Genomic DNA, 15,427 nt, shown 5'->3' on the forward strand with positions numbered 1-15,427 from the left:
TGCACCCCCATCCAAGCCACATCTGTCTATTCTTGCTAGTTCATGTTCTCGTTTTCCCAAGTCCCTCCGATTGAAACCCTGAGCATCTTTAACTCTTCCACTTCAATATAAACCGCACACTACAACCATGATGTAAAGAATTCATTACTTTTGCAGTGAGGTCAAAGGTCACCACCACCCCCCACATTTGCCTCTAAATGTATTCCTTTTTTTTTTTTTTAAGTCTTATTGATTTCTTTCAATTATTCAGGATGACTGATGCATGCAAAAATAACCTGACCTCACCGGTTTTCACAATTTACTCTTACTGTCAAAAATCAATCAGCAAACATCATTGACCTTGGAGAGAATCCTCCCTAACTTCATACATCAGGCAGTCCATCAGCAAAATGATGAAAACGTACTCTCACCTTGAATCCCTTTGTCACTCCTAGAACATGCCTCATCACTGTCCTGTACAAGCCGTACATACATGGTTATGACTTCTTCATTAAATACCACACTCTCATTTACTCCATCTTTAGATCAACTATAGGGCGTCCATTGGACTTTTCTATACCGCTCCATACATTTGTAAAACGATGTTTAAGTGTTTAGTATGAGAAAAAGAACTGAGATATATACAGATAATGAAAAGGCAACATCATCAATGTCATGATACAGAGAGTTTGATTAACTATTATTTATAGGTCGGCCTGTGTCTTAAATGGTTGAAACATTTGGGCCGCTTTGTGATTGAGTTTTACACCCTGGTATAGTGAAATAAAAGAAAGAAACCGCTAATATAACAGCCTTGTTTCAAAAGCAGTTGTGGTACATCACATCCTCTAGCGGCCAAACATATATTGCAATGAAAACATAAAATGCACAATGTATATACCAGATTATTGTGATACTATTTTTCATTAGGTATGGAAGTATTATGTGCCGCCCGACACTGAATATGTCTTTCTTTAGCTGAATTTCTATAGAATAAACTCGGTCCTTTAATTAAAATAAAACGTTGAATTTCAAACGCTAATTTTTCGACTGTTTCCATTTCAACGCAGAAAAGTCTACATTTCAATGTTAAACAAATATTCAGTGTAAACTATTTAATGTCAAACAGCTGATATGTGCTGTTTTTTTAAATTAAAATTCTGATTTTATTTTTATATTCTATGTTGTAGTTCTGATTATATACGTATTTGGTGGAAAATATATTTTAACAATTTATTTTTTAATTGAAATAATACACAGTAAAAAATAAAACAATACTTGAAATTGAATGTTTTATTTAGTATAGATGTATACTTAGTGTAGATTTTGATGCTGTAAGAATTTTCTATTTTAGAAAATTATATTCAAAATCGGATGGTGCACATTTTATTCTGTAGTATATTGGTTTGATCTTAATATAGTACCAAATACATTTCTATACAAATTAAAAACATTAAGTTTAATGAATTGTCTTCATAAGCACTTAGGAGACTCTTTGTAAAACCTTCAAACCCACACAAAAAAAAAGTGTTACGTAATAATGATGACAACCGCGATGCCTCAAGCATTGTGGATTGTGATGTCCATCCTTTTTGTCCTGAGATCCGTCATCAGCTCACAGCGGTCAATTGTTCATCAAGGAAACGAGTAGTTCCCTTTTTGTATTTTCAGCAGTGGTTTAGCAAATCGAGAGACGCCACCGATTCAGTTGGTCAGCACATCCGAGTTCTACGCATTGATTCTTTGCTCAACCAGGCCGGTAAACGTTGCAGTGCAAGTAGAGCAGAGCAAAAGGATTGCTCAAACAAATTCTCTTTTACGTCATTCCAGACCAAATACAATGTTAAACATTCCAAACTAGACACAATATTTTTTTCAACCCAACATGATGACGATGCTGTTTTTTGGCCCTCTTATATCCTGTGCTCCCATTGATTTGTGATACACAAGGGCCATATTAATCACAAGTGACAACTGGCGGTTATTTTTACACCCTCTTCATCCCACAAAGTACATAAAACCGAGGTCCCCACACTTGCCTCAGTCTGTGCACAGGTGTATCTTTGTTAATCACTTTGTTTATCAGTATCGTCCTGCAGCATTGCACCTGTTTATAGAACACCTGACACTGTGAATGCTCTGCCCCCAGAGATATGATAATTCTTATTATTGACTTAAGTGTTAAGGTAATGAGAAGTGCTATGTTGCTGACAAGCATGCAGTAACCGGTAGACTTAGACGAGGCAGCGTCATTTCTCCAGCAGTGATTGACGGCTTGCCTTTTTATAGAAAAGTGATGCAGTCATTGTTACATGAAAGCTTTCCTTATTTAGATTTTTTTTCTTTCAATGAGTTCATTTTGCTCTACTCTGTAACATCATGTGTAGATCTGTATTTGTATTCATGTTGTTTTCCATTTAAAATGTAATAGATGAACACAATGACCAAACTGGTCTCGAGAAGGTGGGAGGCGATATCTGCTCTGTTCAAGTTCCCTTTTTTTTTTGTCTGACATTATTATATTGCCCTGTGGGCAGGCAGGCGGAGAGGAACTTGGAATGGGATGCAAGAGCAGTGCAGATAAAGGAACATACACACAGGACAGAGCAGCAGCGAGCGCCGGGGAGAGAGGACATGCGAGTGAAGCTGTGACGGGACAGGCTTTCATCTGCAACTAACCTGTCGTTCCCGGCTTCTGTGTGATGCTTGACAATTGATGATACAAGCGGAGGTAGGAATCAAACTCATTTTCTTTCAATCATTCTTTTTTCACTTGAGTGTTTCTCTGTTTTTCTTTGTGATGATGTGTGTGTGCGTGCCTGTGTGCGCGTGTGTGTATTTGCTTCCTTTGCAAATGCATGGGGTGTGCACGATTGTGTGCGGGCATGCATGCGTGCCTGCATGTGCATAGACGGAGTGTGTGAGGGATGGAGAGAGAGAGAGAGAGGCAGTAGGTTGTTACCTCACACTAGAGGGCAATATAATGAACCAGGGGGGGAGGGGGCTCTCCATGACTTGCCCTTGTGTGAATGATTGGTAACATTGTAAGTTCCTGTCCAATTCATCATGCGACAGTGATGGTTTTCCCGCATTAGAGTGAAGAATGATCCGTGTGTTGGAGTGTGTGTGTGTGTGAGCGCTAACAGCCTCAGCAAGCTGTGTCATCCTGTCTTAATAGTGCATCTGAACACTGCAGTCCCCCCAGCTCCACCAAACCTACCTACTCCCTAAACTCGCACCCGCCCGCTCAGCCACGAGCACCACACTGCTCATCTATCTTCCCTCTGTCTCCGGCACCGTGCTGTGAAAATGAGCCGCTCTCATGATTTTCCAGAAGAGATGCTGCACAATCCCTCTTTCTCTTCTGGAAAACACTTTTCTCATAGATACATTTACCATACGCTTCATTCGATAATGAGAGCCCAACATTTGTGACTTGGCTCTCTAGTAATAAGTGTCAATTAAATTACCTTTTTTTTATTTTAAGAGAAATGGAAGCATGTATGTTTCACTTTATTTAAAATGATGTATGCCATTCTTTAATAGTTTGAAGTCAATTTTACGTCCAACAATGGTAATCAAATCTTGAACAGATAAACTTCAAGATTTGGAGAACAGGAAAATCACTAGTTCAATTTTGGGACACTTGTTGTGCTACTCGATTGTGAAATAAACCCATCATAGTCATTTTGAGTTCTTCTTCTTTACATTGGTGAAGCTTTCTCACTCTGTTTATGTCATTAAAAAAACACATATTTATTATATATCAAATACAACTTCTTTCCTTTCGTACTCTTGGTAATATGAGACCAGAATGGGGCAACATTTCATAAAACCTTCATAAAATCAATATTTGGCCATTTTGTTCAGTAAATTATAGGACAAATATTATCGGCAAAGTCACCTCTGATAAATCAATGCACAGTATTATATCATTGTTACGTAGGAGGCACTTACTTTAAGTTGAAATGAATCATGTGGGACGATGGAGGGATTCCGAAATGTTCTAGATAATCTAAGATGAATAAAGAGCCCAGTGGACGTACATGTCATTGAAGAGGTTTTATACAGACATACGCTAAAGTGAACAATTAACTCTGTTTCCAGGCACAATGTTTGTTGGACTGAGACCAATAATCCAGCTGCTCTTGCTGTTCTATTATGTCCATTCAATAAGTGGAAAAGAAGGAAAATCCAACAAGAAAGGAAAGAAAGGCAAGCAAACGGTCTGTCCAAAGTAAGTAAACGTATATTGAGTGTTATATTTTGAATGTTACGATTTGATGTTCATCAACACAACACGTCATCGGAGACTTAAGGTCGCTATAAACCATCTCTTGTGGGAGAACAACTGGACACAGGGTATTTCAAACTTGTCCTGGAACATTCTACGCCTCACGGTGAAGGAAATCTCAAGGGAGGTTTTCTTGCAGACGTGCCACCAGCCTGTTGGGCAAATATGTAACCGACTGAACTATGATGACTGGTCATTTGCGAGTAGCTCATTTGGATTATTTACACCTTTTGAATTATGCTTTTTTTCTGAGTAAATGTTTTCCTTTCCTGACAGCCGTGTTTTGACTAAAAATATTATTGCACTTTCATGTATTTTCATTCACATTAGTACTGTATTCTCTTTTCAAATTTCAATTTTCAGTCAATTGTCGGCAGAAGATTTGGCCCAGGTTCCTGCCAACTCCACATCCAACATCTTGAATCGCCTGATGGTCACTTATGACCCTCGAATAAGGCCCAACTTTCAAGGTAATGGCATGACTAAGTGCAGTTCTTTTGGCATCACACGCAATTTCTATTGTGAAATAAATTCAACAAGCAAGATTTAGTTCATCCATGTTATCTGTAAAAAAAAAACAGTGTCTATAAGTATGAAAATGTGCATAAATATATATCTATTCGATAATTAAATGTTCATATTTAAAGCTAAAAGAATTCAAATGAAATTGAAGTTAAGTTGAAGTAAAGATAGAGGTTCATTCAAAATAAATAAACCTTGTATAGAAAATAAATTGTCTTGAAGATTAAATATTCACAAATGCTAAATATATACATTTGATACATAAAAAACAACCTGCATTGCATCTGCATAGGTGTGTGGAAGAGTTTAAATGTATTTTGAAGATACTGTAAAGAAATAACAGGAAAGAAAGTTTTCATTCAACTCAACAAATATGATTAAAATTAAATAATAAAATACTGGCAACATTAAACATTCTTGGGAATAAGTTTTACCTAGACTTCAACAGTGTACCTATCTACAACAATCTTATATATCTACAGTGATTCAAGATGAACATGAATTACACGAAAAAATATATAAAATTCTAAAATAAGTGTCAGCGAAGAGAACATAAGGAACGTGTGTGGCTGACTGGCTTTGTGGTGCTTAAAGCCACAACCAGATGTCCTGAACCTCTTAAACGTGCACATAATGCACACACACACACACATACTCACATGCGCAAGCATGTAAAAACACATGCACACACACACACAGAAACACATTTTCGGCCTTTAATTTGTTGCTTTATTCATTCTTTTTTACCAATTTTTTAGTCTTTATATGAGAAATTTTGAACTATGAATAATTCATTTTCATAGTTCAACATACCTAAAAATAAAGGCATTACTTTCATTACACAACATGTCACATGTCTTTATGAAAAAGATTTCAACTAATAAAATTAATTTACTGTAACTGACTAGAATCTACTCAACTTGAGTTACGGTTAAACAGACTTTCTGATGAAAAATCATTGTTTTTAAACTGTTTTTTAATTTGTTTTGTTTACTGTAGGTATACCAGTAGAGTCCAGGGTGAACATCTTCATTAACAGCTTTGGTTCTATCCAAGAGACCACAATGGTGATCAGTCTTAAGTCGTCCCCTTTACAATGTAAAAGTACATCATACATTAGTGAGGACGAAATAACATTGAGTTGTTGTCGTTCTTTAGGACTACAGGATCAATATATTTCTTCGTCAAAGATGGAACGACCCTCGACTGAGACTTCCCGCCGACTTCAAGGGTGACGCTTTGACCGTCGACCCAAAAATGTTTCAGTGTTTGTGGAAACCAGATCTTTTCTTTGCAAATGAAAAAAATGCCAACTTTCATGATGTCACCCAGGATAACATCCTGCTGTTCATCTTCAGGAATGGGGACGTCTTAATTAGTATGAGGTATACAAAAGGAAAAGTATTCTTCAGCCTCCAAACGTAGCATTACTATGATCTAATCCATGTACTTTTGTGTGTAGGCTATCTGTGACCCTCTCTTGTCCCTTGGATCTTACACTTTTCCCCATGGACACACAGCGATGTAAAATGCAGCTGGAGAGCTGTGAGTACATTTAATCATATTTTTGCACATATTTGCAAGTGAACATTAAAATATAACCGGCAAGAGCAGTGCTTTAAAACTTGGTTCATTCGTATTGTTCTTTTCTGTTTCAGTTGGATACACAACCAGTGACCTCGTGTTCATGTGGCAGTCTGACCCAGTTCAGATGGATGAAATAGCACTTCCTCAGTTTGACATCAAGCAAGAAGACATCAAGTATGGAAATTGCACCAAATACTATCAAGGAACAGGTAGGACCTTTCAATAGTACAAGTCTTATGCGTTTTCCACAGTAGCTTAGCATCCTATGTATATGTCATTTTATGATGCCCGCTGGATGGTTGGGTTTGATATCAAAGTGAGTCATCTTCATGTTTTTATGGAGATCAAGATGCCAGTATTTAAGATGAGATAAGGGAGAGATAATATGGATCTTAACCATAAGTGTGAAACTGATGTTGATTTGTTTGGCGAAGGACAAACACACAGTTGTAATTAAGATAATTCCACCCTCAGAGAATAAAATATAATATCAAAATCAGCCTCATTATTCCTGTTATTAAAAAAGTGTACCATAAAAGACAGTATAGGTGTGGAATCAGCTTCCAAATCAGAAAGAGTACCTTACATCCTTCATTTAAAGTCTCACTTACTCATGTTTTTTTTTTTTTTATCATCAAAATTTGACAACATCACCAGGTGGCAATCAGGACACATTCCTGTGCCAGGTACATTCTGTACCTACAACAGCTTTTTAAGCATCCAGACGAAGCCAAAAATATATATTTAGTCATTTTTTTTGTAGCATACAAACCCTAATGTCATTGAAATATTGATTGGGTCCAAACTGTTTTTAAAATATATTTCGACTTGGACCCGGGATATCTGGAAAATAATAGAACATAGTGTGGTCTCTGTTATCAGTGCCTGGTTATGTTTATATATCGATGTTCTCTTTTTTCTAGGTTACTACACATGTGTTGAAGTGATTTTCACACTGCGACGACAAGTTGGTTTTTACATGATGGGAGTATATGCTCCGACTCTGTTGCTCGTTGTGCTGTCATGGTTGTCCTTCTGGATCAATCCTGATGCCTCTGCAGCGAGGGTCCCATTGGGTAAATTTTCTGTATAATCCATTTGTTGAAATAGCTAGGTTAACACCACCAATTACACTTTTGAATAAGATTAATCACTGGGGTGAAGTGGGTGCATTGAACAGGCCCTGTTTACACCTATAGACAAATAGTTCAATCAAAATTGAACTATATGCAGCCAATAAGTCAGAAGATGATTTATTTGAATACAAAACCCATTTTGTATGTACTATAACACATTTTTCTTTTTAAACAGGTATTTTATCTGTACTTTCACTGTCCAGTGAGAGTATGTCTTTGGCGTCTGAGCTCCCAAAGGTTTCCTACGTAAAAGCCATTGACATATGGCTTATTGCCTGCCTACTTTTTGGATTTTCTTCTTTGGTTGAATACGCTGTTGTGCAGGTCAGTAATAGACAGGCTCATTTCTTACCTCATGGAGAGTTTTGGTTTAATCTTCTTTTCCCCGTTTTTTTTTTTTTAACTTTGATAGTCATAATGGAGAGTAGTAAATATGAAGTTGAATAGGGTTCTAATTTCCACATACCCCTAAACACATTTTGTAGTCAAAATGTAAATTAAATAAAACACCGCCATATTTTTTATTGCACTTTATATACTTCTTGATCTATACTAGGGTTAAAGATAGGTGTTATTTTTTTGTGCCCATTTTTGCTGTTATATAGTTGCAAAAAAAATGTTGTGCTTTTTTTCATGCTTTGTAAGATTTTAATGTATCATGAATTATGCTGAACAGACACTTTCTCTCGCAATGTATTTAAGGTGATGCTGAACAGTCCCAGACGGATTGAAGAAGAGAAAGCTAAAATGGCCGCAAAAGAAAAAGCTTTAAAAGAGAAAGAAGGACAGAAGGCTTCAAACAAGACAAATACAGTAAATGGAACTGGTGGAACACCCATTCATGTAAACACATTGCAGGTAACAACTGCAAAGTTGCTGGTTGAATTGTTCTTTTACCATATAATTTATAGTATCACTTAGCAGAGCCATATTGAGCAAAATAGATTTCTTCTTATTCTTGGAGAGAGTGTTTTGTGTTTAAACTCTTGTTTATTTCGCTTCTAAGCGTCTCTGAGAACACACTTAAATATATTATGTGTCAAAGTCAAGTACCGGGGCGAGTTGTTTTATGTGGCCCACCAGATGGTTTGTTAAAAAAAAAAGAAAAAGAAGTAAATAAACATAGATGAGGTCAACCATTATACAGAGACAGATTTAACTGAGGTTGATTTGAAGGAATTAGATACGGTTAGTGACAGTTTGGTTAAAAAATATATATATATACTGTATATTTGGCCCACTACAAAGAGTGCAAAAGATTTTGGTCCATTATGTGATTGAGTTCGAAACCTCTGATCTAAAGGAATCAAATAACACGCTTTACCTTTTTGATGTTTAATGTACCTTTTTGATGATTTTCCGTTGTCATACTATTGTCTTCACAGGTGGTTGAAACACGCTGTAAGAAAGTTTGCACTTCCAAGTCTGACCTACGAACAAATGACTTCAGCATTGTTGGATCATTACCTCGAGACTTTGAGCTTTCCAACTTTGACTGTTACGGCAAACCAGTGGAAGTCTCTGGAAATGTCAAAACACAGAGCAAATCAAACAAGAAGCCGCCACCACCAAAACCTGTTATTCCAGCCGCTGCTAAACGAGTTGATCTCTATGCAAGAGCTCTTTTCCCCTTTACTTTCCTGTTCTTCAATGTTGTTTATTGGTCTGTTTATCTGTGACCCCCGCCAGAGTAGGAATGTTCAGAGCCAGTTTTTAATAGCTGATGCTTAACTACAGGGGTTGGAGACACAACCTGTTATTCTGTTTCAATAAGAACAAGTTTTTGAGCATGCATATATTTTAGAAAGTGTGTTTGTCTTTTGTCATTTACTTTTTATTTTTCATTTAAAGGTAAATAGACAATGCTTCCCAGATCTCTATGCAATATGTTATAAATGAATGCTTACAATGTATCAGTTCTTTCAAAGAACAGGACCTAGGTAATATATATATATATATATATATATATATATATATATATATATATATATATATATATATATATATATACACAATGAATCAAATAAATAAAACACTGCTTGAAAAAAAAAGAAAATAGGCCTCTGTCCAAAATTCTATTGTTTTTGGACCCTCAGATTTAATAAAGTCTACTTATTTGTAAAACAGCATTATGGGTATGTTGGTCAAGCGTAAGTAAATTACAAAAATATAAAGATATTTCCACAAAAACAAAAAAAACATGTTATAAACCAATTGCTTCATTGTCAAACTAAACAACAGTCCTGACTAGTGTATGGACCCAAAGAAGATAGTTAAATTCAGAATTGTAAAACATTTCTTTCATAAAATCCAACTGAATTTATTTGTATCTCCTTCACATCAGTTTCAGTTTAAAACTGTATACTATTTTATACAATTTGAATAATAGTAAGTAAGTAAGTAATAGTTATTTATAAAGAACCTTTCTAGAAGTATACATGTACGAATTTTCAAATACATATAAACATTTTCAACTGTAGACGCCCTCATTTAAACAGCAATCCAACAATTTTCAGCTGTAATCTGACTGTTCTTAACTGTAAAATAGTTTTCAACTAAAATACATAAATATAATTTATAAAAATGGAATATATCTTGTAATGATACCATTTCCAACTGCATTAAATCAGTTATTAACTGCAACCAAGCGAATACATTAATTAGATGGAAAAAAGGAGAAAGAGGGACACAAACTGAAAGCATATGTGGTATATACATGCAGGTGGAGGAAAATAAAGTCAGAAGGAGTAAAAGTAGGTACACGCTGAAACCAAGGACATAACAACGAACACGTTGACGTTTATAAATACGACAAGTTAAAAATACGACGTAAATATGAGTTATAAAGAAAACAACCTAGTCTGCAGAAACCAACAGAATATAAGGTCTAAGAATAAATAGAGATTAATATAAATAAAGAGATTTTACACGATATCAAATATACAGGTATATATATAAAAAAAGGTAAACTATTGTGATCTCAGATTCCAATCGCGGGTGTGGTGGTGTTGTGAGTAAAAATGGCGGCATTAAGAATATCACTCAAAAACGTAATCCTAAATCACACGAGTCGAAAAAATGCATATCAGAACGAACGGTTATTGTTCAGCTACGAGGCGGGAATACAAATTTCCTTTGTCATGCTGCATTCTCGAGCACGCCCATAATGCACTGGGGCTCTATACAGAATCTCCAATCTGATTGGAGGCCGCTTTAAAAGATGGTTAGATCCAATGAATGAGCAGTATTGGTTTTAAATAAAGGTTGGAGCCTGGGTCAAAGCTAATCATTCTCTCTGAACGTTAGATTAATCAACACAGCACAAGATGTCTGGACGAGGAAAAGGTGCCGGTAAAGCCCGCGCTAAGGCCAAGTCCCGTTCTTCCAGAGCCGGACTCCAGTTCCCAGTCGGTCGTGTCCACAGACTGCTGAGGAAGGGAAACTACGCTCAGCGTGTCGGCGCTGGTGCTCCCGTCTACCTGGCAGCTGTCCTGGAGTATCTGACCGCTGAGATCCTGGAGTTGGCTGGAAACGCCGCCCGCGACAACAAGAAGACCAGAATCATCCCGCGTCACCTGCAGCTGGCTGTCCGCAACGACGAGGAGCTCAACAAACTGCTCGGAGGAGTGACCATCGCTCAGGGTGGAGTGTTGCCCAACATCCAGGCAGTCCTGCTGCCCAAGAAGACCGAGAAGGCGACGAAGTCCAAGTAAACGACTTGTAACAAACCCAACGGTTCTTTTAAGAACCACCCACCTCACTCCAGAGAGCAAGATCCTGTGACAGTTAAACTCGTTTCATCATGTATTTATTGATGTATATAAAACGACACATCAGAAGAACAAACATGTCAATTTTCAACAAGAAAGTTTTACATTAAATAACTGCTGTAATACATTTTAGCTTGACCTGTCTGTCAATGCAATCAAGCCATCATTGCCAAACTCAACACTAACTTGGGACTAAAACGGATAAAGTCTACTATTGTATTTCAATTAGAACTAGGTACAAAACGTGTCCGCTTTTCCATCTTTTAATATAGTCTAATTTAAGCATTTGAATGTTTCTATATTCTTGGTCCAAAAACGACACGTGCAAATGTTCTAATGGCTCGTTCTGGAAAAATCCAACTGTTGTATGCTGATTCCACTGTGCAAGTTAATGTAACTTTAACTGAACAGTTCTGCATAAAAAGAGGCGTCAAACAAGGCTGCCCTCTGTCTGCAGCATTGTACGTCCTTGCTATTAACCCTCTCTTGAGAAGGATTAAAGAAGACCTAAGGTTAAAAGGAACCGACACAACTGATGGAGAGAGGGTCGTAATAATGGCGTATGCAGATGACATTGTTGTAGTCGTAAATAATCAAACAGAGTTGGACATTATAAACGAACATCTATGTAATTATGGAAAAGCCTCTGGAGCTAAATTGAACCAAAACAAAACCGAGAGTGTGTGCTTTGGTGAAATAAATAACAAACCAAAGATTAATATAAAAGACCAAAATTAAGTTTGTATTCTTGGAATAATGTTTTATAATGTATGTAGCTACGAGGAGAACTGGAAGAAAAAAGAAAAAGAGGTCATAGAAGAACTTGGAAAATGGGACAATAAAACCACAAATTACAAACTAAGAATTTTAGTCATAAAGCCCTTTGTATTGTCGAAATTAATATTCTTAGCAAATATCTTCCCTCCAAAAGCCCATACGATGAAGAACATAAATAAACAGGTAGTACATTTTATTTGGGGAACCACCAGAGAAGTCACGACACGTAAACTACTCTATAAAGACCGTAGATACGGGGGACTCGGAGCAATGGATTTGCAAATAAAATTAAACATCGCTTTTTGTAGGAATATTGCTTCAGCTATCAGTCGAAAAACAATATGGATCGGTCTTAAATCAAGATGGGAAAAGAAGAAGGGAAGAGCAAGAAGTGGTTTCCCATATTACCATCTTATATATAGTGACTTTGTAACAAAATATGAAACATTGAAAATGAACTGGATCAATGACTCAAGTAAAAAGATTTACAAGTTAATTTCAGTGCCACGGTGCCACGGTGGTTTCCATGAATACAAGCAGCTGCAAACGTGCCACTTCAAAACGTGTGTTAAAAATGTTTTCTCTAAGGATATATCTGAGAACACTAGGGACGTGATGTGGCTGGTTTCGGTCGGTAGACTCGCAGTCCGCGCAGTTGTCAAATGGAGTTGCTTCGTTAAAACTAAACAGTGTCCCGTCGATCAATGTCGGCAGGATGAGACCCTAGATCATCTTCTTTTGGATTGTCAAAGGACAAAAAGCATCTGGGCAAGATTAAAAAGTATTGGCCTGGACATTGAAATAAAAAGGAGCACAGTAATGTATGGAGTGTTGGAGAATATGCCACAAGAACAAAAAGAGTTATATTGGTTCATAATTTGTATTGTTGTTTGTAAACTCTGGAGGACACGATGCATACTGGTTATTCACAATAAGGTCATATCAATTGAAGTCACTTTTAAACAAATTTTAACAGAACTCAAAAGACAAAGGACAATGGACATGATTGAAAAAAAGTGTAGACACTGGAGTTTTTTAACCTTTTAGAATTAGATGTTAAATTTGTGTTTTAGAAATGTATTCACTGAAGTGTAAACATATATATATATATATATATATATATATTTTTGGCTCTTGTGTGTTGTGGACATGATGAATACGTACAGTTTTATGACCTTGTTATGTTTGTTATGACTAAATGTCTAAATACGAAGCTTGTTTGAAGCAGAAGTTAGATCTCAGTGTACACTGGTATAAACTAGCTTGCATATAGACTTTACTTTTATTCGAAACAATCCCTAATGTTGTGGCTTCATACAACAAGAGTCCCTTTGAAGTATTTGGGTGTTAAGTGCGTCTTTTTGGACGACGATGTACTTTAAAATAAACATCCAGTTTTGCCTGAAACAATCCCAACCCTCATGAGTAGAATTTATGGTAAACTATACCTTTAACAAACGAGCCTGCCACATATTGACGCAGCCAATCAGAATAGAGCAACGATACACTGGCCAGATACCACCGCTGCTATAAGTGAGTCTGCTGTGGCTCTGTCTGTCAATTCGGATTCGACGATTGTCAACATGCCTGAACCAATGAAGTCCGCGCCCAAGAAGGGCTCCAAGAAAGCCGTGACCAAGACCGCCGCTAAAAGCGGCAAGAAGAGGAGGAAGTCCAGGAAGGAGAGTTACGCCATCTACGTGTACAAGGTGCTGAAGCAGGTCCACCCCGACACCGGCATCTCCTCCAAGGCCATGGGCATCATGAACTCGTTCGTCAACGACATCTTTGAGCGCATCGGCGGAGAAGCGTGTCGCCTCGCTCTGTACAACAAGCGCTCCACCATCTCTTCCCGGGAGATCCAGACCGCTGTGCGTCTGCTGCTGCCCGGGGAGCTGGCCAAGCACGCCGTGTCTGAAGGCACCAAAGCCGTCACCAAGTACACCAGCTCTAAATGAACACCATTACTATACAACGGCTCTTCTAAGAGCCACCCACTCCTTCTAATGAGCAGGTCTGCATGCAGCGACTCAATTATAAGGTGTTAATGAAACATGTTGACCAGGTTATAGAAATCGTTGTACAATCGTCCAAATATAGTCTGGTAACGTCATACACTGCAGTTAACTAACCGGGTGAGATATTGTTCACTCAACCTGTGATAACGTTTCAGTACAACATTCACTAGTTTATTTACCCCGGAGGAGAAATTGATGTTCATTACATACCGACCGAGTACCTGAAAACGTATTTTTATTGATGTATTTATTCAGCATACATTATTTAAGACTATAATAAACTTTAATCGGGTAATTATTTAACTTGCATTTCATTAAAGTCGTGTTTAGTGAATCACTACAAATCGTTTCCTCCAATCTGCAGCCGATTTCAGTCCCTGAAGGTGGAGCAAGAATGTACAGGCCAATCAGGACTTGAACTGAAACCCTGCGTCACACACTCGAATGCTTTTAAAATGGGCCACTGTGCTTTCTCACATTCTTGTGAACAAGAAACGGTACTACCATGGCAAGAACTAAGCAGAATGTTTTCACTGATTTGTAAATATGTGGCTCATTAGTGTTTTGAGTGGATAAGTCATGGAGAAGAATAAATTAACAATTTTTCAAATTTGAGTCATCCAATCAGTGGAGAAGTAATGTTTCTGTGGGTGTCAGCCGTTTACAAGTGACCAATCAGACGATGAATAAGGGTTAAGCGCGGGAACCAAACAGTTTAAAACGGGAGCCAACGCCGCTCTCTCTCACACTTCTGTTGCAGAACACACCTCTACCACAATGGCAAGAACCAAGCAGACCGCTCGTAAGTCCACCGGAGGAAAAGCTCCCAGGAAGCAGCTGGCCACCAAGGCTGCGCGTAAAAGCGCACCGGCCACCGGCGGCGTCAAGAAGCCTCACCGTTACAGGCCCGGCACCGTCGCCCTGAGAGAGATCCGTCGCTACCAGAAGTCCACCGAACTGCTGATCCGCAAGCTTCCGTTCCAGCGTCTGGTCCGTGAGATCGCTCAGGACTTCAAGACCGACCTGCGCTTCCAGAGCTCCGCCGTCATGGCTCTGCAGGAGTCCAGCGAGGCCTACCTGGTGGGTCTGTTCGAGGACACCAACCTGTGCGCCATCCACGCCAAGAGGGTCACCATCATGCCCAAAGACATCCAGCTGGCTCGTCGCATCCGCGGAGAGAGAGCTTAAACAAACTCGACCATCCCAGAATACCAAAGGCTCTTTTCAGAGCCACTTAAATATTTTGACGAGCTTGATGCCACCGTTTGTTTCAAATAACTAGTTATCATATTTATTTGGGGACTACATCATGAAACGAGCAATGCTTACAATTCCTTTTAAGGC

At 38.0% G+C, this 15,427-nt stretch overlaps 4 protein-coding genes and 1 pseudogene across 5 annotated transcripts; all 5 read left to right on the forward strand.

Annotated features, from left to right (window-relative positions):
• Positions 1 to 2,360: 2,360 nt before the first annotated feature.
• On the forward strand, positions 2,361 to 9,440 carry LOC148089136 (glycine receptor subunit beta-like). 2 transcript variants are annotated; one of them, XM_087803400.1, is made up of 12 exons: positions 2,361 to 2,442; positions 2,517 to 2,710; positions 4,087 to 4,216; positions 4,637 to 4,743; positions 5,795 to 5,862; positions 5,954 to 6,180; positions 6,258 to 6,340; positions 6,454 to 6,591; positions 7,306 to 7,458; positions 7,694 to 7,842; positions 8,221 to 8,376; positions 8,904 to 9,440. In XM_087803400.1, exons 3-12 carry the CDS (start codon positions 4,092 to 4,094, stop codon positions 9,195 to 9,197), a joined length of 1,500 nt encoding a protein of 499 aa, XP_087659526.1. In that variant the 5' UTR covers positions 2,361 to 2,442; positions 2,517 to 2,710; positions 4,087 to 4,091; the 3' UTR covers positions 9,198 to 9,440. The 2 variants fall into 2 exon arrangements, with proteins under 2 accessions (XP_087659526.1, XP_087659525.1); XM_087803399.1 differs by having other exon boundaries at positions 2,434 to 2,710.
• A 1,393-nt stretch (positions 9,441 to 10,833) lies between these two features.
• LOC148089137 (histone H2A-like) lies at positions 10,834 to 11,299 on the forward strand. The gene has a single exon (XM_087803664.1). The coding sequence runs from the start codon at positions 10,845 to 10,847 to the stop codon at positions 11,229 to 11,231; it is 387 nt and encodes a 128-aa protein (XP_087659790.1). The 5' UTR covers positions 10,834 to 10,844; the 3' UTR covers positions 11,232 to 11,299.
• Positions 11,300 to 11,843: 544 nt separating this feature from the next.
• LOC148089138 (uncharacterized) lies at positions 11,844 to 13,112 on the forward strand (annotated as a pseudogene).
• Positions 13,113 to 13,645: 533 nt separating this feature from the next.
• Positions 13,646 to 14,182, forward strand: LOC148089139 (histone H2B-like). Its single transcript, XM_087803760.1, has one exon. It carries the CDS (start codon positions 13,649 to 13,651, stop codon positions 14,021 to 14,023), a length of 375 nt encoding a protein of 124 aa, XP_087659886.1. The 5' UTR covers positions 13,646 to 13,648; the 3' UTR covers positions 14,024 to 14,182.
• A 678-nt stretch (positions 14,183 to 14,860) lies between these two features.
• LOC148089140 (histone H3) lies at positions 14,861 to 15,291 on the forward strand. The gene has a single exon (XM_087803638.1). It carries the CDS (start codon positions 14,861 to 14,863, stop codon positions 15,269 to 15,271), a length of 411 nt encoding a protein of 136 aa, XP_087659764.1. The 3' UTR covers positions 15,272 to 15,291.
• Positions 15,292 to 15,427: the final 136 nt, after the last annotated feature.

The sequence above is a fragment of the Callionymus lyra genome, chromosome 1 (assembly GCF_982586985.1).
Source record: "Callionymus lyra chromosome 1, fCalLyr1.hap1.1, whole genome shotgun sequence".
Taxonomy (NCBI): domain Eukaryota; kingdom Metazoa; phylum Chordata; class Actinopteri; order Syngnathiformes; family Callionymidae; genus Callionymus; species Callionymus lyra.

Coding starts and splice junctions, on each gene's coding strand:
- LOC148089139 (XM_087803760.1), top strand. CDS start 13,649: ATGCCTGAACCAATGAAGTCCGCGCCCAAGAAGGGCTCCAAGAAAGCC.
- LOC148089140 (XM_087803638.1), top strand. CDS start 14,861: ATGGCAAGAACCAAGCAGACCGCTCGTAAGTCCACCGGAGGAAAAGCT.
- LOC148089136 (XM_087803400.1), top strand. CDS start 4,092: ATGTTTGTTGGACTGAGACCAATAATCCAGCTGCTCTTGCTGTTCTAT. Junction 4,744..5,794: donor AATAAGGCCCAACTTTCAAG/GTAATGGCATGA, acceptor TGTTTACTGTAG/GTATACCAGTAGAGTCCAGG. Junction 8,377..8,903: donor TTCATGTAAACACATTGCAG/GTAACAACTGCA, acceptor TTGTCTTCACAG/GTGGTTGAAACACGCTGTAA.
- LOC148089137 (XM_087803664.1), top strand. CDS start 10,845: ATGTCTGGACGAGGAAAAGGTGCCGGTAAAGCCCGCGCTAAGGCCAAG.